This window comes from Anopheles merus, chromosome 2L (genome assembly GCF_017562075.2).
Source record: "Anopheles merus strain MAF chromosome 2L, AmerM5.1, whole genome shotgun sequence".
Classification (NCBI taxonomy): domain Eukaryota; kingdom Metazoa; phylum Arthropoda; class Insecta; order Diptera; family Culicidae; genus Anopheles; species Anopheles merus.
The window spans coordinates 12,140,591-12,164,089 of NC_054083.1; the positions used below are offsets into that span (position 1 = coordinate 12,140,591).

At 41.8% G+C, this 23,499-nt stretch overlaps 1 protein-coding gene and 1 long non-coding RNA gene across 2 annotated transcripts in view; one reads left to right on the top strand and one right to left on the bottom strand.

The window, feature by feature from the left end:
* The window catches only part of LOC121593299, a 44,536-nt gene extending 28,156 nt beyond the window's left edge, over positions 1–16,380 (top strand). Inside the window, exon 2 of the long non-coding RNA XR_006004755.1 lies at positions 14,782–16,380. This is a non-coding gene — a long non-coding RNA (uncharacterized LOC121593299). The remainder of the gene's footprint in view (positions 1–14,781) is intronic.
* Positions 16,381–20,647: 4,267 nt separating this feature from the next.
* Positions 20,648–21,327, bottom strand: LOC121592643. The gene is made up of 2 exons (XM_041914278.1): positions 21,140–21,327; positions 20,648–21,077 (listed from the first exon to the last, which is right to left on the bottom strand). Exons 1-2 carry the CDS (start codon positions 21,184–21,186, stop codon positions 20,660–20,662), a joined length of 465 nt encoding a protein of 154 aa, XP_041770212.1. The 5' UTR covers positions 21,187–21,327; the 3' UTR covers positions 20,648–20,659.
* Between the last annotated feature and the right edge of the window lie 2,172 nt (positions 21,328–23,499).

Genomic DNA, 23,499 nt, shown 5'->3' on the forward strand with positions numbered 1-23,499 from the left:
CCTCCTCCCTATCGCAACCTCCTCCTGATACGTCACTCTGACCAGCTTGGCGTTTTCTCTGATGCCTCGCAAGATTTGGTTCCGTATTTTATTTTATTGATAATTGATGATGGCCAGACTAGCCAGTCGAAAATCAAAGTCCGACAGACAACCGACGAACGGTGGGGCTAACGGGTTTTTGCCAAAGGTGGACTGTTTTTGGTTTTGTTTAATCATTCAAAAACCCCACCCCCAAAAAGGATGGCAAACTGTCGGTAGGGCGAAAGGGCGAAACGCGATTAGGTTAAGACGAGAGGATTGGAAAAATCTTGAGTCGAAAAACATAATGCAACCTGGTACGTTCGACCAGCGGAATCGGGAACCGGGATCCGTTACACAAGCGAAAAGGTGTGGAATGACATTAAAGATTCAGAGACAGAGACCTTTTGGTGGTATGGCTGGTGGACGAGCTGAGAAACGACAGAGAGAGAGAGAGAGAGAGAGAAAGAGAGGGAGGGAGAGAGAGAGAGAGAGAGAGAGAGAGAGAGAGAGAGAGAGAGAGAGAGAGAGAGAGAGAGAGAGAGAGAGAGAGAGAGAGAGAGAGGTAAAGTGTTCCTTTCCTCTGCCCCAATGTGACAAGGACAATTCCTTGCTTATTGCTTTTCACTTTTTGCAAAGGGCTCCGAGTTGATCCGAGCAATGAAAAGTGTCGGAAACCGGGGGGAACGAAAATGAACGAAATTATAATTGGATTTCTTTTGTTGAGGAATACTGCTGCATCGTCCGTTCGTCTGTGTCTGCGAGGTTTCGTTCGATCATCGTCCATCTCGTCCCTTCGGCTTTGGATTTATGTTTTGTCATTTGGCGTTTTTTTCCTTCTTCTCGGGAACGCTTATTAATCCGTTGCCCTTTTACGATGACCGGTCGAATAGCACCCTTAACGAGTGGAGCAGATCAAATGATCTTACTGCAGCGATCAGTGCGAATTTGTTTAATGAGCCGCTGATTGTGTGAATTAAAAATGGGCATGGATCGAATGACGTGGCGGCAGTGATGTACATTTTATTGTTTTGTATTTAAATGCTCCCTTCCTTCTTTTTTTTCAAACTCACCGTTCACTGCCAATCAATGAATGCATCATGTCAGGCTTTTGACATCGACATCCGGATCCTTTTGTTTTGCGCCACCCGCAGATCATCGCGAGTCGATTCCAGCGTCACTCGGGCAGGAAGAAGGAAAAATTCACACACACACACACACACACACACACACACACACACACACACATTCTTTGTAGCAGAAACAAACTCCAGGCAAGCAAAGATCGCCTAAAAACATTCACCGAAGATGGGTCGGAGCGCAGCCAGACATGAATTGTTAAATCGCAACTTTGCCTTTGTCCACTTTCAATCGCAATTAGCATAAATCCTAATGCACCATTTGGAGCGGATCTTCCCTTTTCCGAGTCCGTCCGAAGCTTATCGGATCGGAAACGAAAGCACAAATAAACCTCATCCTGGGGACTGGGGAGTGTGTCACATTCGGTGTCGGTTAAAAATTGGTCCGCTGTCTCTGTGTGTTTTCGAGCACCATTAACTAGAGTTTGCCCACTTCATTGTGACGGGTGTCCGCCGATGCAGTGTCCGGTCTGGCGATCACGGTGCGCGAGTTTTCGCCGTACGCCGGACCTTTACGGCACCGGCGGGGGGCGGGGTGGAGGGTGAAACGCGAGCTCGTCGTCACTCGTCTGTATTTACAATGTACAATTATCATACGGAGGACAGTTGGGATTGCTGTCTGCCTTTTTTATTACGTTTTCTGCTGGGGCCGCGGTTCGCCTCATCTCCAGCCCAGTCGTGCGCGTAGCGTACTTTCGGTGTATGCCGTATGTGTTCGTGTGTGTGTGTGTGTGTGTGGGGTGGCCCACCTATCACGTGGTTCATCAGTGGACGAAAATATCCGCATATCAATTAGTGTAGATAATCTGTAATGTAAATGAGAGCGCACTGCTCGGTACAGATGTGAACCCGATTAGCTGCGACTGGGGCCACCGCTGGCCGGATGCTAAATGGCTAGTTGCAACAGGCTGCCCCTCGCTAATGCTGCTCTCACCACCCGTCGTCGGATGTCCTTTTTTACACCCTCTCTCTCTCTCTCTCTCTTTCCTTGACAAAAGCCCTAATTTTTTGGGGATTGTGTCAAATTAATAAGTTAAATCTTAGCTCATGACTCGACGATCGGCTGTTTGCGGCCCCAATTAGCGCAATGATTCGATTTCGAAGGCTTCGCATCAATTGGAACACAGTTTGCTCTCATTTCGGGTGGTTCTTGTTGTGGTCCTGTTCAAGTTTGTTCATTCGATGATGATAATTGAACCTTCGTGCATTTCATTACAATGAGCGGGTAACGTGTCGTAATAGCTAATCTTTTGCGTTTGCTACGTAGTGTTAATGCGGTTTCGTTTAAGCCGAAGTGATGTCAGTTCGAGGATCGTCACGAGGCTTAAGCATTAAAAATCTTACTTTTTTATAATCATGACCAACCATCATTTACAACCATGAAACTAAAAGCACTGCGAAATTGAGTGTTGATTATTTATTGATTTACAGAAGGACTTTTTTAAATTTATTATTATTATTATTATTTTTATTATATATTTCTTAATTTTTTTTTTACGTCTTTGATATTTGAAAATTATTTTTGTAAAAAAATACCATTTTTTTTATTAGTAATTGGATAAATTAATAATTAATAGCAGGAAATAAATTGCAACTTCAACATCATCTGAGCTTTCATTCCCTATGATAAGACCAAGTCTCCAGTCGCTGCAAAAAGCATTATTTAAAAAAATATGCTACAAACTACAATGTTTCAATTATTTGGAAATTGCATTTACATTAGAAATTTGAGACAAGTTTTGTAATTACATTTTTTTAATTACGCCAAGCTTATTTGACGTTTTACTCTCACGTCTATTTCCGCCGTTTGCTCGATACGAATCGTACATATAAGAGTGTAACAGTGAAACAATAATAAATAAATATCCAATTACTTAAATTAACGTTTACATACCTGCCGAGACGTGATGCAATTGATAGTCTTACGGAGACTGATTCATGAATTGGTTCACAATTAAGTAGGAACGTTAATTATTTAATCAGGACGAACACGTTTCCTTCGCGAACAGGAAACGGTGCCACATTTCGGAGCGTGTAAATCAGTGATAGTGTGGAGTACAGATGTGTAGCATGCCGCCGCCAAGGGAAGAAGTGAGACATAGTTACGCAAAAAATAACATTCTTTAGTGGTTTCTGACCGAACCGAGCGATACTGGACATGTACTGCGCTCGATGAATGAATGTAACAACTTTTTGCTTTAGCTTTCTTTCCTCATAAAGGGGAAGGGACACTGTGGGAAGCTTGTTGTGGCCAAAATGCCGCAAATTATTCTTTATTCATCTTTTTTTTTTTCAATAAAAAATTAAATGTTTGCAAATGCAGGAAGATGCTTGGCTTTCACTATTGAATTAATTCATTTATCGCCTTATTTCGGACACACCCGTAACTCACTGTTCCCATAGTGTGAAAGGTAAAAAGGACACCAAAGCAAGGTGGTAAACACGAGCATCAGCAAGGCGCGAATGAAGTGGTGCAATCTTACAAAAAAACGAACTGCAAAATGTAAACTGCAGCCTCGAGCAGGAATGCCTCTACCACCACCGCCCTTCTTTTCGCTTATAAACACGTTGTTGCACCGTTGTTCGTCGATCTTGAACGATTCCTGGTGGCTTCTCTTAATCCTCCGGATCGATTCGCCATAATGCGACCCTGTAGGTGTAATTTATTATTCAATAATTATCGAAAAAAGTTTTGCGCACCTCGTACCAGGCTGCGGTCTGTCTGGTGGGTTTTGTGCAGATTTTCTCCTCTCGCCATGGTGTGAGTAGCCTCGAGGGCGATCGTGAAGCTGTTATGCTTGATCCCGTCGATCTTGCCAGACGAGCAGGCGTTGGGGCGAAGGTTTTGGCTTACACCCACAGAGCGTATGGGATTTAAAGTTGTCCTTTAGTACGGTACAGCAAAATACTGGACCAGCGTACCAGTTTTGTTGCGAAAGGAATGAGTTAGTTGCTTACCTCGTGTGAAATGAAGCTGCGTTCGGGGCTTATCTTTTTGTTTTTTATTTAGAATAAGGATTATTTGTATCTTTTTTTTCAATTTCCAGTTTAAGTTTTTTATTCCATTACGTTGCAAAAGTCTTTTTTTAAATTTATAATTGCTTCTAGAACGCTGCAGAGGAATGAATAAGAGCATAAATATGCATTACGTTAGCCAAAATGTATGCAAATTTAAAATTTAATTTGGAGATCTCGATGCAGATGCAGTCAAACAGTTATCAAATCTCATCCAAAAACTGTGTGCTCGATCGCAAAAGCAAAGGAGCAGATACACGGAAGTAACAAAAAAACTGTCATGCTGCTTAAAAGTGAGGAGACGACAGCGCCGGAAAAATCGTTTCGAATACAATGGGAATGAAATAATTCAATAAAGAATATAGCGAGATACTACGAGAAAAATATAAATAATCAAACAAACCAATGGCCTAGAGGAGAGACAAAGAGAGAGAGAAGGTACGGGATGGCTGGAGAACTATTTTACATATTGAATCTGGTAAGCGAGACAGGCAACGCAACGGGGGAAACAAACGCGCAGCACTCATTGCACGACAATCCTTGGCGATGAATTGTCAGAACCGAGAATCGATCGCGGTCGATACTGAGCGCTCGGCTGGAAATGCGACGAAGACGATCGATGGCAATGCATCGGCATCCCTTGGTTGGTGGATGCGATGCACGGGCTTCTTTCAGATGCCCATTATTATGGTACGGCCGGTCGATCGGTCGGTCTGCCGGTCAGTTCTTGCGGGTTGATTTGCGTCGTCTCTCTGCGTCGTTTGGGAAGGGCTCTCTGCGGGGGGATAAGAGTTAAGAGGGGACACTCTCTCCCGGCCACTACCGCCACACTGTATTATTACTTTTGATCGCAAACGTATAAATACAACGCAATGCAGTGGAAAAAGGATGTGATCGGGCGATATGTGGCAAAGATTTATGCTGCTTAACGCATCACCCAGAAAGGAGGGGAAGACTGGTGAGATGGTAGCGGAGCTGTGAATTGTGCGAACGAGCCTGTAAATCTTCTTAAACTATTGACGACGACGCTTAGCAGTGTGGCTGACTTGAATATCTAGCCTCCTGGTCGCTTTCGTAGAAAGATTGGTTCCATAGCCACCGCGACACGTTTTTCGATTAGAGCTGGATGAGCAAAACAATGGATGGTAAAGGTCGGTAAAGAAACGACACGGATCCAAGGCGTGGAGCTTATTGATTGAAGGGGTGAATGATGCACGGAATTTATAACAAATTAATTTTTGAACAACTTTCTCATGTGACTATTATCAATATTATATTCTAATGCAGTTGTGACATGTGTTAAATTTTGCAAACTTAAAAAACGTGAACTGTCTTTTGTTCGATTTAATTTAAGATAAAACCGCTTCAAACTGATTATTCCAAAAAAAAAAACTATATTGCTCAGAAACATTGATAAGGTGCTTTTCCGCATGACGCTGGCGATGGCGACTGACGAAGGTAACAGACGATGTGGAAAGCTTAAGGGATCAACCCTGATCGATGAAAGACAGAATGGGGAAGCTGTGATCATTTGTATGTATAAGTTGGTACTCTCAGAGGACGCCGATGAACAGTAGCGAACAACTCTAAATGGAAGGAAAGCGTTGAATCCAGCATCCACCGGTGCGAGCAGGAAAAGGCACAGAGACAAAACAGAGCTAGCAGTACGATGAGTGGCAGCGGTTTACAATAATTTTGAAATAAGTAAGAAGTTGATGGATTCCACTTGGGGTGATCCCCGCTCGCTGGTGGAACCAGATTTATCCAACACGGCAAAATAAGGCAATGCTCGATAATAAAGGTTTCTTATGGCAGCTGCACCAAATACGTTTATGGTTTTGGAATAATTTATTCCCGTGCGAGCGTTCCCGGCCCTCGCCTGAGCAGAACACTGCAGACAGGAGCAGTAACGAGAAAAAGCGCTAGCCATCCCGCCCATTGCAATACCAATGCAGGAGTAGTATGGGCCCGGACTACGGAGACAGTATTGAATGTAACTGCCCGGTACCATTCCCTACGTTTGCTGTGCGTTGTCCTGCAGCACGGGAACGGAGGCAGAAAGCTTAATGCAAAATTAAAGGATTAACTTCGATGCAGCCGGCCGCGTGGCGGGAAGGGAGGTGGCCAGCTCGAAATGAGCCGCTACGCTGTGTGACAATGATACGGAAAGGTGCGGAATTGTTATGGGGCTTCCGGGTGATGCGTAGCTCCCTCCAGTACGTTCGCAGCTTCCTACCTTCGCATGCGAATGCGCCAACGAAACGAGCCAAGCAAACGGTTGCAAGAAAATTCTCAATTTGGACGGTGGCAAAACTTACCCGTGCTAACTTATTTTGCTCCATCTCTTTGTTTGGTAATCAAACCGGTGGATACTTCATTTTCTTCTTTCTCCATTACCTTTGATTGCGTTCTGAGGTTTGCTTTTGGTTTGGTGAATTAGCGTGTTTTTATGCTAAATTTATCTTCACGAGTGGGACAATATGTGTTTAGGCGTTTTAAAAATGAAACTACTCACTGATTCTCCCACGGCTACACCTTCTAAAAATTCCCCTATCAAATAGTATAATGAAGTTGTTAAGCAATATGCTAAACATATCATTCAAATGAAAACCAATAATAGATAATACTTGATATTAAAATATTACTCTGTTATTTGAATTACTTTTTTAATGTGTGTCACATTAGTTTCTTGTTAAATGTTGTGACAAACAGTGATCAAATAGTGCTTGGACTATACATTTTTATTGATTTGACATTGACTATCATGACTATCTGGGCCGGTCTCATGGTACAGTCGTCAACTCGTACGACTTAACAACATGCCCGTCATGGGTTCAAGCCCCAAATAGACCGTGCCGCCATACGTAGGACTGACTATCCTGCTATGGGGGGAAATCAATAAGTCACTGAAAGCCAACCCCACAAGTGGGTTGGCAGGCCTTGACCGGCATCGGTTGTTGAGCCAAAGAAGAAGAAGAAGAAGATCATGACTTTCTATGAAATTGTGAAATCTTGGAAAAACATTTACATACGACCCCCTCGAGTTACGACGATTCGCAGATACGACGATTGTGATTTTGACAGTTAAAAGTTGTCATTTTGAAGAAATTTATATACAGTCTTTCTCCGAGTTACGCGAATAATGCATTCCAGGGACATTCGCGTAACTCGGATTTTCACGTAAGTAAAATATTACCATATTTCAAATTTCATCCAAAATAGGAAGGAGGAAAAATTATTTATGATCAAATTTAATAATCTAATGTTCATTATTACTTAAAATAAGTTACTAATTAATTAAATACTTACTTTTAGTAAAACTGCAATTTATTTTGAATTTGGCAATAGTTAGAGGAAATTGTTTGTCGTATGCATTGTCAAAACTAAAAATTCGTGTCAATCGAATTCGCGTTACTCGAGTGTTACGTATCTCGGGGAAAGACTGTATTTTTTTGTAATTTATTGCTGATAACCGTTCTATATACATTTATAAAGATTCCCCAACTATTCAATCTTGAATATTAATATCATGTAAACGACTTTTGTTGTAAAATTAAAACACTGTCGAACTTAATATTGACACATATTTTACATGTGGCTTTTTGGACTTACGCCTTGCTTTGGGATATTTTTTCTGTTCCAAATACAGTAATATCTCGGGGGTCACCTGTTCACAATATTTTCGCTTGGCAATTAATAAAAAAAAAAAAAACCAAAAGTACACCTTTTGCTTAAATGATATTGAATTCTTGATGATGATGAGTCTCACCTCTTACCCCGACAATGGATTGAGAGGAACGAATTTATCTCTAGGATATTAAATTTACACATTTGAAGATAATTCGGCAAAATTTGGCAGTTACAGCTTCATACAATATAGTTGGATACGGTTTACAGCGTACATCATAGTTGGTCACTTTAGGTATGACCATAGCAAAACTCAACACAAGAGCCCATAATGAGCTGATTCGAGTGAGTGTGTCTCAAGTGATTGTCGTCTATTTCTTATTTTGATATGTTCTTAGTATTCCACAGAACAAATAAAAAAATAAGAAATTCTCATCATCATCACTCAGCTAAGTAATTACGAAGTAATGTAATTAAAAAACCGAAATATAGCGGTTATTTTTACATTATTACTATGGTACATTACTATGGTCATCTATGAATTATCTAAATCTAGACTTAATATATGTGGCGTAAGAGCTTTTAAAGTTGTCTAGTGGCTGTTGGTTAACCGCATTATTTTGTCACTGTCACTCAATGTCAGTAAGTGCTCGGTTATTTCGTTTACTCGTGCGAGAACTCCATTATGTTTTAATTATGTTCTTTCTGACACTTTATTGCCTCGATCTGAAACTGTTAGGGACTTAGGCATTATTTTAGACACGAAACTTTGTTTAGACAAACAATTTGACGACGTAATTGCTAGGGCTAACAGGACTCTTGGACACATAATTAGAAGTAGCAAAATGTTTCATGACCCTCTCTGTTTAAAATCACTTTACTGTTGCCTTGTTCGTCCTTTGATGGAGTACGCTTCAGTTGCTTGGTTTTCGGAGCAAGTTACTAGAATTGAGAGCCTTGAGAGGATCCTGCGAAAATTTACACAGGTAGCTATTAAGCGGCTTCCGTGGAGACATAACGACGTGCTACCAGCTTATCATACGAGGAGTCAGTTGTTAGGGCTTGAAACTTTGGAAAAGAGAAGAATGGTTGCCCAAGGAATTTTTATGTTTAAACTATTAACTGGAAGAATCGATGCACCTCTATTGCTAAGTCATGTAAATTTTTATGTCCCTACTAGAGCTTTAAGAACTCGACAATTTTTAATAACTGACTTTCGTTATCGTCTTTTCTGTGCTAGGGATCCGTTGTTATTAATGTCCAAGAACTTTAATTTATTTTCAAATTTTGTAGACCTGTCCTTTAGTGTACCAAAATGTACTAGCGTCATTCGAGATTGCATTACGTCTAATTTGAGGAACACATAGTTTATAAGACATTAGTTTTAATTGTGTATGTAGGCCATGGAGCCTCGATACTTTATAATAAATAAATAAATTAATTAATTAATTATGGGAAATGCTATTGTAGATTTGGAGCCCCGTAAATAACAAACAGTTTCCTTGCATGCATGTACAATATTGTTACCCCGGATCATGTTTTCCCGCAAGTACACGGGTATTCAGTATTTTGTAGATGAACAACATTGTTAGGTAGATTATTATTTGCCTTATGGACATCCATTGCAAAAATTTAAGCATAATTACTGACGTGGTAAAACTACCACAGTTTAGTTTAGTGCATACCGTTTTGTTCTGAATCTTCTGAAGTCATGGTAACTCAGTTTGACAAGACAGAAAAAGTATAGTAGGACAGAAATTAATGTATGACCTGATTAATATATTGTATAGTTCGATCTTTCCCGCCAAAATAATATAATTTCTAAGTCTTGTGAGAACGCCACTCTTGCTGGCCATTTTCTTAATCAAATCATCAATAGAAGAACTAAAGCGCAATCTGAGGCCAAGATGTTTAATTTCCGAGGCTACATCAATTATTTCCCCATCTATTTTAATTTCAATCTGTACATTTAACAGTCTATTAGAACATCAGCGATCTGCTGATGGAGGTAAGATCATAATTGAAGTTTCCAATGATATTGCTATCTTTCTTTCTCGATAAACGGGTTTAAATTTGATTTCAGCGACACTTGTGTAAACTGGAAGTATACAGATACCATACAATTTCAGTTTCTAACATTTCTATATGTCATTTGAGGTGAAAGCTCACACGCTATATAATTACTGGCAGATAATCAGTATCCTTGCACGCTATACGACTTGTAGCAAGTGAAGTAGGAAACAAGCAAATACATTCCCCTGGCGCAAATCTTTATTGGTCTTCACAAAATCTTGTATGTGTTTTACTACCACCTTCACTTGATAGATGAAGTTGTACATTGTCATTCTAACTAGACTGATTATGTTGTCAGAATTTCAAACAGCAAATTGCCTCATATCACTCTTAACATGTGTAAAAATATTGAAATTCCACTACGGTAATTATTTTTAATTGTTTTTAGCTATTTTTCAATATGTTGTATTAAGCACCATTATACCGCTGTAGTGGTTGTTGAGCATATTTCTATATTAAGATCGATATATAGCGCTATATATCACCATCTGTTCTTCACCGGTCCATTGATAAATACTGATTGGTGGATGGAAATGTTAGAAATGTATGTCATGAGTGATTTATAATATGATGTTTACATTTTACATAATATAAAAGTACTAATTAGGAAGAATTATTCTGACACATCTGCTATCCAGAAGAGTGTTTGATTTTACACTGGTTGAAAAAGGCTGTAAATCAATGTAATCATCATTTAATCACTGTATCCAACAATTTTCCTGTAAACTATTTATTAAAAAATGCACATAATACACCAAATTGTATTTACATGCAATGGCGAAACTCCATATCTGATGGTCACAATTACCGGGTCCATTGTTCGCCTGCCACCTTCGACTGAAGCGACTGACCGGAATAATTGTCCACCCGAGGTAATTACGTGTATTTTCACCGCAAACCCAATCATCTCTGCTCCGTTCCGCGGATTCTGCTACGGCATGGTGTTGCTTTTCGTGTGTTGGATGGATTGCTGGCACTACCCGCCATCGACTTGGGGCTTGGGTTTATATTTCGTGAATTACCATCCAGCCACAACCTGCCCACTCCATTTGCAATGCGGTGCCCTCCCTTATAACCTTCATTTCATTTTTATTTTATTTCATTTTGCTCATTTGCTTGCGCCGGGCCGTTTTGCTACCATTCCGCCGTCATCTCGTATCTCATCGTAACTCGCCTTGTTGCCCCGGTTGGTGCGATTTTAATCCGGCAAACGTTGACGTGACCTTTTTGCCGGGATTCTGCAATGGTACCGGCGGGTGGGTCAACGGACCCATGGGTGATGAGAGAGGAATAGGGGGTGTTGTTGGGTGAAAGAATCTTTCCCGTGGTTGCCCACATTGAACTTTTCTCGGGCGCGTATCCTTTGGTTTTTCCCCCGTGGCTTTTCCTGCCCATGTCCAATGGAATGGATGGGGCTGTAGGTGCATGTGTATGTGTGTTTATAAGTGCTTTGACTTTGATTTTTGCTTATTATTATTTATGCCTCATTTTGTCCGCACCCGCACCACGAATCACCGCCACCTAGTGCATATTATTATAAGGGGTGAATTATGCACTTTTGTTGCCCGCGGGAATGCATCAACTTTCTTGTGCGGTTGTGCGAGGCTATCCGCAACTCATTCCATCTATCCTGCACTGTGCTGCATGGTTTGTGACCGAGTAACATTAAGAGATCGGTTCGTAATTTCAGCCCAAGTGCACACCGTCCCCGCCAGGGTCCCAGGTTTAGGCAGGCTCGGCCAGTTGCCGGCGATACCAGATGCTGGGCCGAGGATGGTCGAACACATCGTGTGCATTTAGTGCATCTACATTTCACCGTGCGCGGAGCTGCGCACAGATATCTGGAGATAAATTATGGCAGTTCCTGTCTCTTAACAGAAAAAGATTCACCCCTGCCCTGCGCCCTATTCATTGCGCGATAAAACTGATAGTTTTGGGATGTGGGATGAGGTGAAGTTTGATAGCACCACAACAATGAGCACATTCTCATTATAAAAACTTCCGGACCGGATTATTAACGCCCCGTGGTGATGTTTCGTACCCTTTTCGCACTCGGTTGCCTCATTTCATTTGCTCGAAAATTACACGAGCAGCACTAACACCCTCTCCAAACCGGCGTGTGGAGGGAATGAAAATTGGAAACAACTTTATGGTTCCACGGAACATTGCCTGCATCGATGCTGCTTCTCTCCCCGTTGCGGCCCGGCCATTGCTCCGGGTTCGTGGTTTAGTATTGCTCTCCTTTTTGCCCAGTTAATAATGATCGCGGCGGCCTACCCCGCGCGCCTTCTCTGTCCCAGCTGATATGCAATGTCGATCGCGGTCCATGACGCACATGCTTCCCTCGCAACCGGGCCGGTGCCGTAACGGTGAAGGAAAGCTGCGATGGTGGGTGAGTTGGTTGGTGATGACGATGCTGCCCTTAAGCATAAATTAAAGAAGAATGTTTCCATGGCTGTCGATGTATGAGCGGTGAGGGGCACCCCACATAGGGAGGGTGTGCTGGGTTGGATGAAGCTTGGCGGTGGTGAACAAGCGCAAGAAAGAGAAGCAACGAAAGGGACACCCATTAATAAGAGCACCCGCGCCTCATTTCTTGGGAGAAGTTTGGGGTAAAATGGGAGAATAGGGTGAGATTGGGAAGCAATTGTGGGAGCAATACCGCAACGATTCGATGGGGAGGTAAAAAAACATCGATTGTGCGAGACCACGAAACTGGCCAGCCAGCAGCAAACATGCAGTTTCGGGCGAGATATGGTGAAGATCATGGTGGAAGGAAAAACTCATTAATTTTCTGTTGAAGCAAAAATTATTTTTCAATTTAAACACTCGTGCGTGAATTTTGTAAATTTAACTCCTTGCTCGTTTTTGGTTTCGTGTTCGTTTCATCACCCCCATCAACGCTTCGTTTTCGGTTGTGGTAACAGCTGGGATAACTGTTGCTTCGTGATCGGTGCACTATTTCGTCCTTTGTTTTATTGTGTCGCGATAAAAACCTTAAAGAAAGTGATTGAATCGTTGAAAATTAAATTCAAATCAGCTTAGGGTCAGTTGCAAGTAGTTGCCACTTCCCTGCTCCCTCTATCGGAGCCTTATTTGTTTTTGCAACAGACATATCCTAGATCTGTTGGTTGCTATTTTACAATTACTCCTGCATTGTGCATTCTTGTTAAGTATTTTTTGTTGTTTCTAATCAAATTCTTTTGGTTTGGATATTTTTGATAATACAGGTATTCCCCGATATACGCTATTTATGCGAACCGGAGGAAAGGGCATATTTCGAATATTAGCGAATATTAGAATTAAGTCAAATTTCGAGGTTTTCAGTCAAATTTCTGCTCATTTTAGTATAATTTACTTGAAATGGTGGGTTTTAGCCACTAAATTAATTATTTGCTCTTATTTCTACTGAACATTTCAATTTTGTACCTTTTAAAATGATTTTCAAATTCAACTAAAAGGGTTTTTTGTCTAATTTATATGCCAAATCAGTACCATTTGCTCGAAGAACTGTCGAATTAATAAAATCGCGTATATCGAGTATGGCGTATATCGGGGAATACTTGTTCACTGTCTAGAAAAAGCCAATGTTTCCTCCATTACAGCAACTTTCCGATTTTTAATATTGTTTACCTAGCTGAGCGTTAAAGTATTGTTTGAATATATGAAAATATCAGTTTGATGTACATTGGAACCTAAATGTACGCCAACATTGCTAATGAAGGGTTAAATATAGAAGAAATAATTGAATCTTGGGCTTATTCTACATCATTATTCATTCATCAATCATGATTTGCACATATAATTAAACACAAACTCTCAAAACCAGTTAAATAACATATAATTGGTGAGAATGAATGAATGAATAGAGTAGATTAGAATGAATGAATGAATAAATATGTTAGGGTAAAAAAAGATGTGAGAAAAATGTCAACAATCTTATGTGCTTTTATTCATGCTATTTTTATTCATTCATCTCACTTTTCAGTGTTTATATTCTCACTAATATAGTTTTTGTTAACATGAATGGTAAAAAACTTGGTTCTTCTTTGACGTTATCAAATATTTTATCCTATAGGAGTTTCTTTTATCTAAATTTCATTATTGACTCCAAGGTATATGGAGTAAGGATACTATACATACCATCATAACTATACCTTACCGAAATCGATATCATATGTAAAACTGGACTAATCTTTTCGACATTGTATTAAATTAAATTAAAAATCTTAAAATTGACAGTACAAGCCTTGAACTTGATATTTATTACTGAAATCCCTTTAAAAATCCATTAAAAATAGGTTCAAACAATCAGAAAATTTGCAACATTAATTGGAGGAAGACGTGTTGGCTGGCTTTTTAAGTTTTGATAACAAATTTTTTTAATCATAAAACAACTTAAATCATGCGTTGGCAGGTTAATCATACAGCAGTCGCCATAAATTGCACACGATCGAGCTTAATTTTTGCGATGTTCTTCTAGCACCCTGTTGAACATCATCTTATGAACGATCAACTCACCATTGAATACTTTCTTCGGGCAGTGGTTACAAGCTCGCTCCTATGCTCCACGCTGGGATAACAATAATTACTCACGATCATAACATTTCGTATCATTGCCGAGCGAGCCCGTATTAGCGAATGAAATGCGTTACAAATTTCGCCCTTTTGCCATGGCTCGGTTAAAGGGGGCCCCTTTCCTCTTCCACCAACGGTAACCGTAGCTCTCATTTCAGCTAATGAATGGAGGGGTAGAGAGATCGCGACGAAGGGAAAGGGGGAGGAAAAACGAATAAACGTGATTTGATGAGTGTAAGAAATTTTAACTAATTTAAGCCTCTTTCTTCTCTTATTTATTTCCATGCACACCTTTCGCCTCGTTTGGGTTGGATCGGGCTGCAAAATCCAGATATCGCTTTGTGGCAGCTACTAGCAACAGGATCGTAATCGATTATTTGCGGTGCCAGCTACACGGCGTGTATCACCCCAAGGCCTGTTTGGTGCTATTCGGCTGTCCAGTTGGAGCCGCCCGCAACCTTACCCCAAACCTGGAGCCCACCATAGCAAAAAAGGGAACCGTAAACCGGGATTGAGTTTGGTTGCGGACGGATCGAACTAGCAGACTGACTGACGGACTGGATGGAATTGGAATCTCGGAATGGTCGCAGCGTGGAAAGCGATCGCATTCCGGTCGCACTGAACTCTGAACGCTGAACGCTCAACATATGATGATTGCGGACCCGTGGTAGACAACACAACAACAGGCAACGTGTAATGCTGCAAATCAATCCGTGTCGAGGCTCATTGGGTTGAAGTTTCAACTACGGATCGATACGGCCGCACACTGGCTCCTCCGACACAACACACACAAACACGCTCTATTTTACTAAACTAGAAGCTATTTAACTTCACCATCGTGTCACACTGATTCTTTATGCCAGTTATCGCCCATCCGCGTGGTTAACGATAGCAAAACAGTATGCGAGGATTGTTTTGGTACGTTAAACACCGACATGGACGATGACACAGCGAAGGGCAAGGCGTGTGTCTAAACATCAGCAAAAGGTGTAGACATTTTAGTTTTGAAACATCTCCTACTAATACCCCAAACATTGCTAATTGCTTAGGATTGTGCGATGAGGAAAGTGAATCCGCTTTTAGCTTATCCCTTTTTCATTTAGCTCCAAACACCGTATCCATTGCAAAGAAACCGAACACCGACACAGGAGGTAGGAAAAGGGAAAACCTAAGACGAAGTGCTTCAAATTTTCGAACATTACAAATCTTTTACAATTACCAATGAAAAAGGTGTGTGTTTTTTTTTCTCAAGGATTATGCAATGAACAAGTTTTGCTTGATATAGGGCGATGATGTATAGCATGATACGGTTAGCATCAGTTAGCTAACATTCGTGGCGATTCACCTGCGCAAAAGATGTGCGAGAAAACACAAGTGTTATTCAATTGCGTGTTTTTAATTTTCAAGTTTTCGCGCTTTTCAATTGATGGCGCTTTTGCGAGATATGATAGATAAGCGAGGAACAAAAAATCACATTACATTTGATGCGAGGAAAATAAATTATATACATTTGTTTTAGTTATTGGCAATCTTTTGCTTCTTTTTTGCGCAGATCCACTCACAGGATCCATTATACTATACTGCTTGCTAAATAACTATACTAATAGGTTTCGGTCTGACACCGGTTGAGAAGGCACCGGGGTTAAAGACACACATTGTTGCACCAAAACGAAAGGTGACTAAATGATCGTTTTACTGTTTGCTAACAGCAACTACAAATTAGATGATAGAGAAAAGGTAATGCAGCGCAGGCAAAGCATGTGAAGCAGTTGATAATAATGAGGAGGAGCACAATTACAGTGCAGTTGAGACAACACAAAATGATAAATGGAAAGAATTTCAAACCCCGCATTTAGAATGTAAGCGAACAATCAAAAGTAGAAAAAGATGTGAAGTATACACGAAGAGCAAATAAAAATATATAACTTTACAAAAGTGGTGTTACAACTGTGTATTTTTTATGATTTATATATTCAATACTGAATTAAAAAGATGGAAAATGTTGAAGAACGGGGGTACTAAAAATCTATGTACATTTTTAATAATCCAATTTGTAAATATATTAAATGCGTCCATTAGTAATCCAGCGAATGAAGAGTGAAGCAAACTACTAGTTCCACAAAAGGCGAAAGAACTCTCAAATATCCAAATTCTTTAAATTAAATTAAATTAATATCAAAAACAACAGTTACATGATAGAGACCGGTTCAAAATGGACAAAGTCGTATCCAGTATTAAGTGAAATGATTGAGAAATTATTTGGGATCGTGGATTGTGGGTTGTATTCGGTATCAGTTGCCTTGTGATAAAGACGGTATCAGTATCAGGATCAATATAGGTCCAGGTTCAGTTTTAGGATCGGTAAAGGTTCTTACTGGTGCTCTGTAATGGGATGGGATCCGAAGCCCTCCGAGGGATAACATAGGCTCTCCCATCCAACTCCTATTCCGACACGTCCTCGTCGTGCAGAGTGGTAACATGTGCCTTCATATATCCTAGCTTGGGTACAAGGGCTAGATCCAACCCCTTGGGCGGATGGTGGCATATGGCGAACCAGGAGGGGGGTGGGTATCCCGGGAAACTGGGTGCCTGAACGTCGGGGGGGCAACCCGACGCTAAATAAAACGGCCACGTGGGCGCAGGGCCAGTCACCCAGTCCCATGGAACAACTGACTACAGGAAGCATCAGAAGGATACGAAACGGACTTAACGATACCGACCCAACGCAATGCCCCCGGACAACGATTAAAATGGGCTCATGGAACGTACGCACTCTTAGCAAAGCCGGAGCCTTGAAACAACTTGATGACGCCCTAGCCACATTGAGCATGGACCTCGTAGCTCTACAAGAGATTCGGTGGCTAGGGAACGGTGTGCACAACAGGCGTGGTAAGCAATGCTCGGAACGGGTTTCGCCGTAGGTCCCCGGCTGAAATCCGTAATCATAGATTTCAAGGCTATAAACGATAGGCTATGCACCCTGCGCATGCGAGGCAAATTTTTTAATATAAGCCTCATAAACGTTCACGCCCCTACCGAAGATAAAGAGGAAGAGGAGAAGGACCTTTTTTACGGCCGCCTCGCTAGAACTATAGATGCGTGCCCCAGGCATGACCTCAAAATCATCCTGGGGGACTTCAACGCAAAAGTCGGTAGGGAGCCAATGTACCGCCAATACACTGGCTGTCACAGTCTGCATGAGCACAGTAACGATAATGGTAGTAGATTGGTCCAGTTCGCCGCAGCGAACAATCTGGTTGTAGGAAGTACCAAATTTGCGCGGAGGGACATCCACAAAATGACGTGGGCGCACCCGGATGGCGAATCCTTCAACCAGATCGACCACGTGTTAATAAGCCGCCGACGACAGTCGAGCCTGTTAAACGTCAGAACTTATCGAGGAGCCAATATCGATTCCGATCACTACTTGGTTGGCTTAGTGATACGTTGTAGAATCGCCCGCCCCCGCACCAATGGGGGCGGAGAAAACACGCAGCCTCGGCTCAACACGGACTCTCTAAGGGACATTACTGTCCAACAGGAATTCAAAGCCGCTTTAGACGAGTCTCTACTACCAGAAAACAGATATGAAACTACGAGCGAGAGGTGGAACGCTCTAAAAACAAAAATAATAAACTGTGCAAGAAATATACTCCCACCACGTCGTGGCAACACCAAATCTGGCTGGTTCGACGATGAATGCAGACAAGTGACCGAACGTAAGAATACTGCATACCGAGTAATGCAGCAACGGCATAGAACGCGGGCATGCGCAGAGGAATATTCACGGCTCAGACGCGAAGAGAAACGAGTTCACCGCTCTAAGAAGCATGCTCTGGAAGAGCAAAACATGCGGGAACTCGAGCAAACCAGAGAGGCGTACGGACCGACACGAAAGTTTTACCAAGCGATAGCAGGTCACCGAAACAACGTGGTACCTAAGGTAACCTGCTGTCGCAACAAGGATGGAGATCTGGTTAGTAACCAGCCAGAGGTCCTCTCGCGGTGGGCTCAGTACTTTGATGAATTACTCAACGACCAGTTAAACGAACAGCTAGAAGCGCCACTAGCAGATAGTGTCATGCTACTGCCACCTAGCATAGAAGAAACACGAAAGGCTATCCGTCGGCTGAAAAATAACAAGGCACCCGGAACCGACGGAATTGCAGCTGAACTGGTCAAGAATGGAGGTGCACGACTAGAAAACGAGATTCATCAAATTGTTACTGAGGTGTGGGATAGCGAATCGATGCCTTGTGATTGGAATCTCGGCATCATCTACCCCGTATACAAGAAGGGAGACAGGTTGGACTGCAACAACTACAGGGGTATTACGGTGTTGAATACCGCCTATAAAATATTCTCCCTGATCCTTCAGGATCGCCTTGTCCCGCACGTCGAAGAGATAGTAGGAAACTATCAAAGAGGATTCCGAAACGGAAAATCAACCACTGATCAGATCTTCACCATGCGGCAGATCTTGGAGAAGATGACTGAATACAAAAACGACACATACCATCTCTTCATAGACTTCAAAGCCGCATACGATAGCATAGCCAGGGTAAAACTGTACGACGCTATGAGCTCATTTGGAATCCCGGCCAAACTGATAAGGCTAGTTAGAATGACTACGACCAACGTCACATGCCAGGTGAGGGTGGATGGAAAACTCTCAGGACCTTTTGCTACCACCAAAGGTCTGCGCCAGGGGGACGGGCTTGCCTGTCTCCTATTCAACTTGGCGCTAGAGAGGGCCATCCGCGACTCGAGGGTGGAGACTACGGGAACCATCTTCTATAAGTCAACCCAGATCCTGGCATACGCTGATGATATAGACATCATTGGTCTGCGGCTCTCCTATGTAGCAGAAGCCTACCAAGGGATTGAGCAGGCGGCAGAGAGCCTCGGATTGCAGATAAACGAGGCAAAGAGCAAACTGATGGTGGCAACATCAGCGGACCTACCAATAAATAATCCGAATCTACGTAGGCGTGACGTACAGATAGGTGAACGCACTTTTGAGGTCGTCCCACAATTCACCTATCTTGGGTCAAAGGTCAGCAACGACAACAGCATGGAAGCTGAGTTGCGCGCAAGGATGCTGGCTGCCAACCGGTCATTCTACAGCCTGAAAAAGCAGTTTACCTCAAAGAACCTGTCGCGACGGACGAAGCTGGGACTATATAGTACCTATATAGTACCAGTACTCACATACGCCTCTGAGACATGGACACTGTCCAAATCTGACGAAACCCTCTTAGCCGCGTTCGAGAGGAAGATGCTCAGAAGGATACTTGGCCCCGTATGTGTGGAAGGACAATGGAGGAGCCGCTATAATGACGAGCTATACGAGATGTACGGCGACCTCACTGTCGCACAGCGTATAAAGCTCGCCAGGCTCCGGTGGGCTGGCCATGTTATACGCATGGAAACGGACGACCCAGCCCGTAAAGTCTTTTTAGGCCGTCCACAAGGACAGAGGAGGCGTGGTAGGCCCAAATTGAGGTGGCAAGATGGCGTGGAGGCGTCCGCCATTAAGGCCGGGATAACGGACTGGCAGACGAAGACGCGAGACCGTGAGCGGTTTCGGACACTCCTGAGGCAGGCCAAGACCGCAAAGCGGTTGTAGTGCCGGATAAAAAAAAAAGGTTCTTACAGTTCCAGATCCGAAAATGAAACCAGGATCAGGTTATTTTTGGCATAACTGGGGGAAAGGATGCAGGGCTTGTTTTTATCAAGTTAAAGGAAACTTTTGAAAGATTTTCCTTTTTTCTCTGGACTTTTCCTTTTTGAATGGAAGTATTCAATTTACTTATTTCAATAAGTGGGCCGGTCTGGTGGTACAGTCGTCAACTCGTACGACTTAACAACACGCCCGTCATGGGTTCAAGCCTCGAATAGACCGTGTCCCCATACGTAGGACTGACTATCCTGCTATGGTAACAATAAGTCACTGAAAGCCAAGCTCACTTCACTAGTGGGTTCAAGCAGGCCTTGACCGACAGCGGTTGTTGTGCCAAACAAGAAGAAGAAGATTCAATTTACAAAATAATCACGTGAATCGGGAAAAATCATAACCGGAAAGAGCATTTACACTTTGGAAACTAATTTATTTTATCGCGTTATACAGTTTACACTTCAAAAGGCTAGATATTATGGTACACAGCAAAACCACTTAACGTAAATCAAGTTTTTTCTAACAATCCACTCTAGCTGGCAGCTTCAAAGTTCATGCCCAGCTCTTTCATCCTGTTTTCGATATCGAGCGTTGGTAGACCGTTCTCCTTGTTGTAGTGGTAGCTCAGAATCAGCTGCTTTTCCTCCAGCCCCGGAACATGCTCGAAAAGCGACCGCCCCAAGCCTTCGTCAATGTCGTTTTCTTCGCGCAAAATGCAGAAGTAGATGAGAAATACTGCCACACTGAAGTTTACCACGTACGGCTGAAACCACGGAATATCTTGTCCCTTGGGACCCTCGCGGCTACGCTGTGCCGTCCAGCGAGATGCCTGGCTGCCGAAGTATTTGATCGGTTCATTGTTGACCTCTTCTTTGCGATTTTCTTGCCTTTGGTTTGTCGTTGAACTGGCAATGTTAGCCGATGCCGGCAGGAACTGGCAGCGATGTGTGCTACAAATAAACACATTTTTGTAATGCTGCTGGTTGGGGGTTTATTTCCTGAACACGCTTACTTTTTCAATAGTGCTGCTAATCTGCGAACTACTATCATTTGGGCCATGCTTAAACTTATGTATGGTCAATAAATTAAAGTCTATTTCGTACGAAAATTACACAATGTTGTGATGGATTTTTGTTATGTTTTGCTTTTCTTCAAATGACAAGGCAAGCGTGCAATCAGAGTGACCAGAAATACCGATTTATCTGTATTCCTACCGATTTTTTTTATATGCCTACCGATTCACAGATGACCGCCCTAAAACTACCGATTTTCCATTTATCCTACCGAAAATCACAGATATTTGATTTTTCAGTCGTTTAAGCTTAATCTGTGGCGCTTGGGGTGCTGTTTCAAGGATTGCTAACCTCATTTGTTACTTTGGGCGGTGGCAACGCTGATCGGATGCGATTTTATCGGACGAGATTTATATGGGATTTGACAGATAACGTCGGGCGTGCGATTTCGACGTACGACGGAATCAAATTTTTTTTGTTTCCGTCGGATCGTCGCATCCGATTTTATCTGTCAATGTAATCATGCAGGTTATGTAGGAACAATATGAAATTATTTTTTATAATGGTTAAACCATTCAAATTTTCGCAATATGAGCCGAAATAGCTTTTGACAGAAGCGTCCGATAAAATCGCATCGGATGAGCGTTGCCACCGCCCTAACCTTTAAGTTGGCAACCGGATACCCGGGTATTTTTTTCAACTTCGAACTGCAATAACTTTTGATTCATTGCTTTTATTGATCTGAAATTTTCCGTAGCCTCCCAACTTTTAATTTATGATTTTTTGGTGCATAAGTTGTAATTTTAAACAGCCTATAAGTATTTAAATTTGATTTTTTTTAACTTTACCACGTAAGTTGGCAACCAGCATACCCGGGTATTCCATACATTTTGTATGGAGAATGACGTTTCTCTTCATCCTCTTTTCGTATTGTGCTTATTATCAAAGTGGGTAGAAAGGAGGTGTCGTCATACAGAACAATTGGCCATCAAGGCTTTAGAAAAAAGCACAAAACCACCCAAATAGCCAGCTCGTACTTTATAGCTGATTTAGGGCTGTTTAACGGAAAATCGTTCCGATGTCGTACTTTGTGGCTGATTAAGAGATAGACGGTACTTTGCGGAACTATGGAGCTTTTTAACAGGCACATGGTACTCTTTGGAACTTTGCGGCTGATTAGCACTATGTGTAGGGTTCATGGTGGAACTTGAAGGCTTGTTAAGAGTGTGTATCGAACTTGGTGGAACTTTATAGCTTTTTAATGCATGGCATCGGTACAAGGTGGATCTTGTCAAAGTGTCAAAGAGAGACGCCGTCAATCATCTCATTGCTGCTGTACAAGTTAGATAAGTTAATTAAAGAAGGAATATTGAGTGAAGTGATTGTGAATTATCAGTAAATTGTGTAAAATTTTGTGTAATTCATCAATACAAAAGTTTTAAAAATATACATATGTGTTTAAACGAAACAAATCTTTTTGTTTATTTCATCGATGACGCTTGCTTGAAAATAAAACATACAGAAAAATAATCCCTGGAATCGTGGCATAAGGAAGCTGCTTAGGCGCTGTTTGAAAGACCCACACAGAACTTTGATGCTGTTTATCTACTGCAAAAGGCGAATTAGAGCAGCGATCTTTAGCGTGCCAAAATGAGCTGCTTAAGCAATTCTGGCTATTTGGGCAGGATCGACGGCAGTTGTCAAATGCGACGAATGTTGCTGGTATACGGGTATGATAAATGAATTGTTTTCGTTTAACAAATATTTGTATAGCTCTTAAAACTTGTATTTTGCATCTAAAGTTCACAAATCGGCATTTTCAACGTGATAATGCGGCTGCTGCCTGTATACAAATATCGACGGCTGTTGTCAAACTGAATTTCAAAATGGCAATATGCCAAACGCTAGGAAGACACCTCCTCTATATTCCACCTTGCTTATTATCGAGTCAAATTCAAGCGATTCCAAATTTCAATTTGACCGTTATTTTTATAATAAAATGAAAAAACTTAATGAATAAATGACATAGAAGAGAATATATGGTCGGCATTACTTGCTTACAGCATTAAAATATAAAGAGCATTGTTTACCTATGAAAATCGTTAATTTTTTTGCATCAAAACGTGTGGAATACACGGGTATGCCGATTGCCAACTTACATGTGTAAATCTGGTTGCCAACTCTACGGTTAATCATTGAACTATAAAACTCAGCCAAACAATCAAATTAATCTAAATAATCCAGCGAAAATCAAATGACAGCACGTACGATAAAATCGTATCCGATGGAGCACTGCAGCGGCTCTAAGGTCGTCGTGGAGGCCCGAGAAAAAGAACTTGCCATCATTAAGAAGAAAATT

Coding starts and splice junctions, on each gene's coding strand:
- LOC121592643 (XM_041914278.1), bottom strand. CDS start 21,186: ATGGCCCAAATGATAGTAGTTCGCAGATTAGCAGCACTATTGAAAAA. Junction 21,078..21,139: donor TTAGCAGCACTATTGAAAAA/GTAAGCGTGTTC, acceptor GTTTATTTGTAG/CACACATCGCTGCCAGTTCC.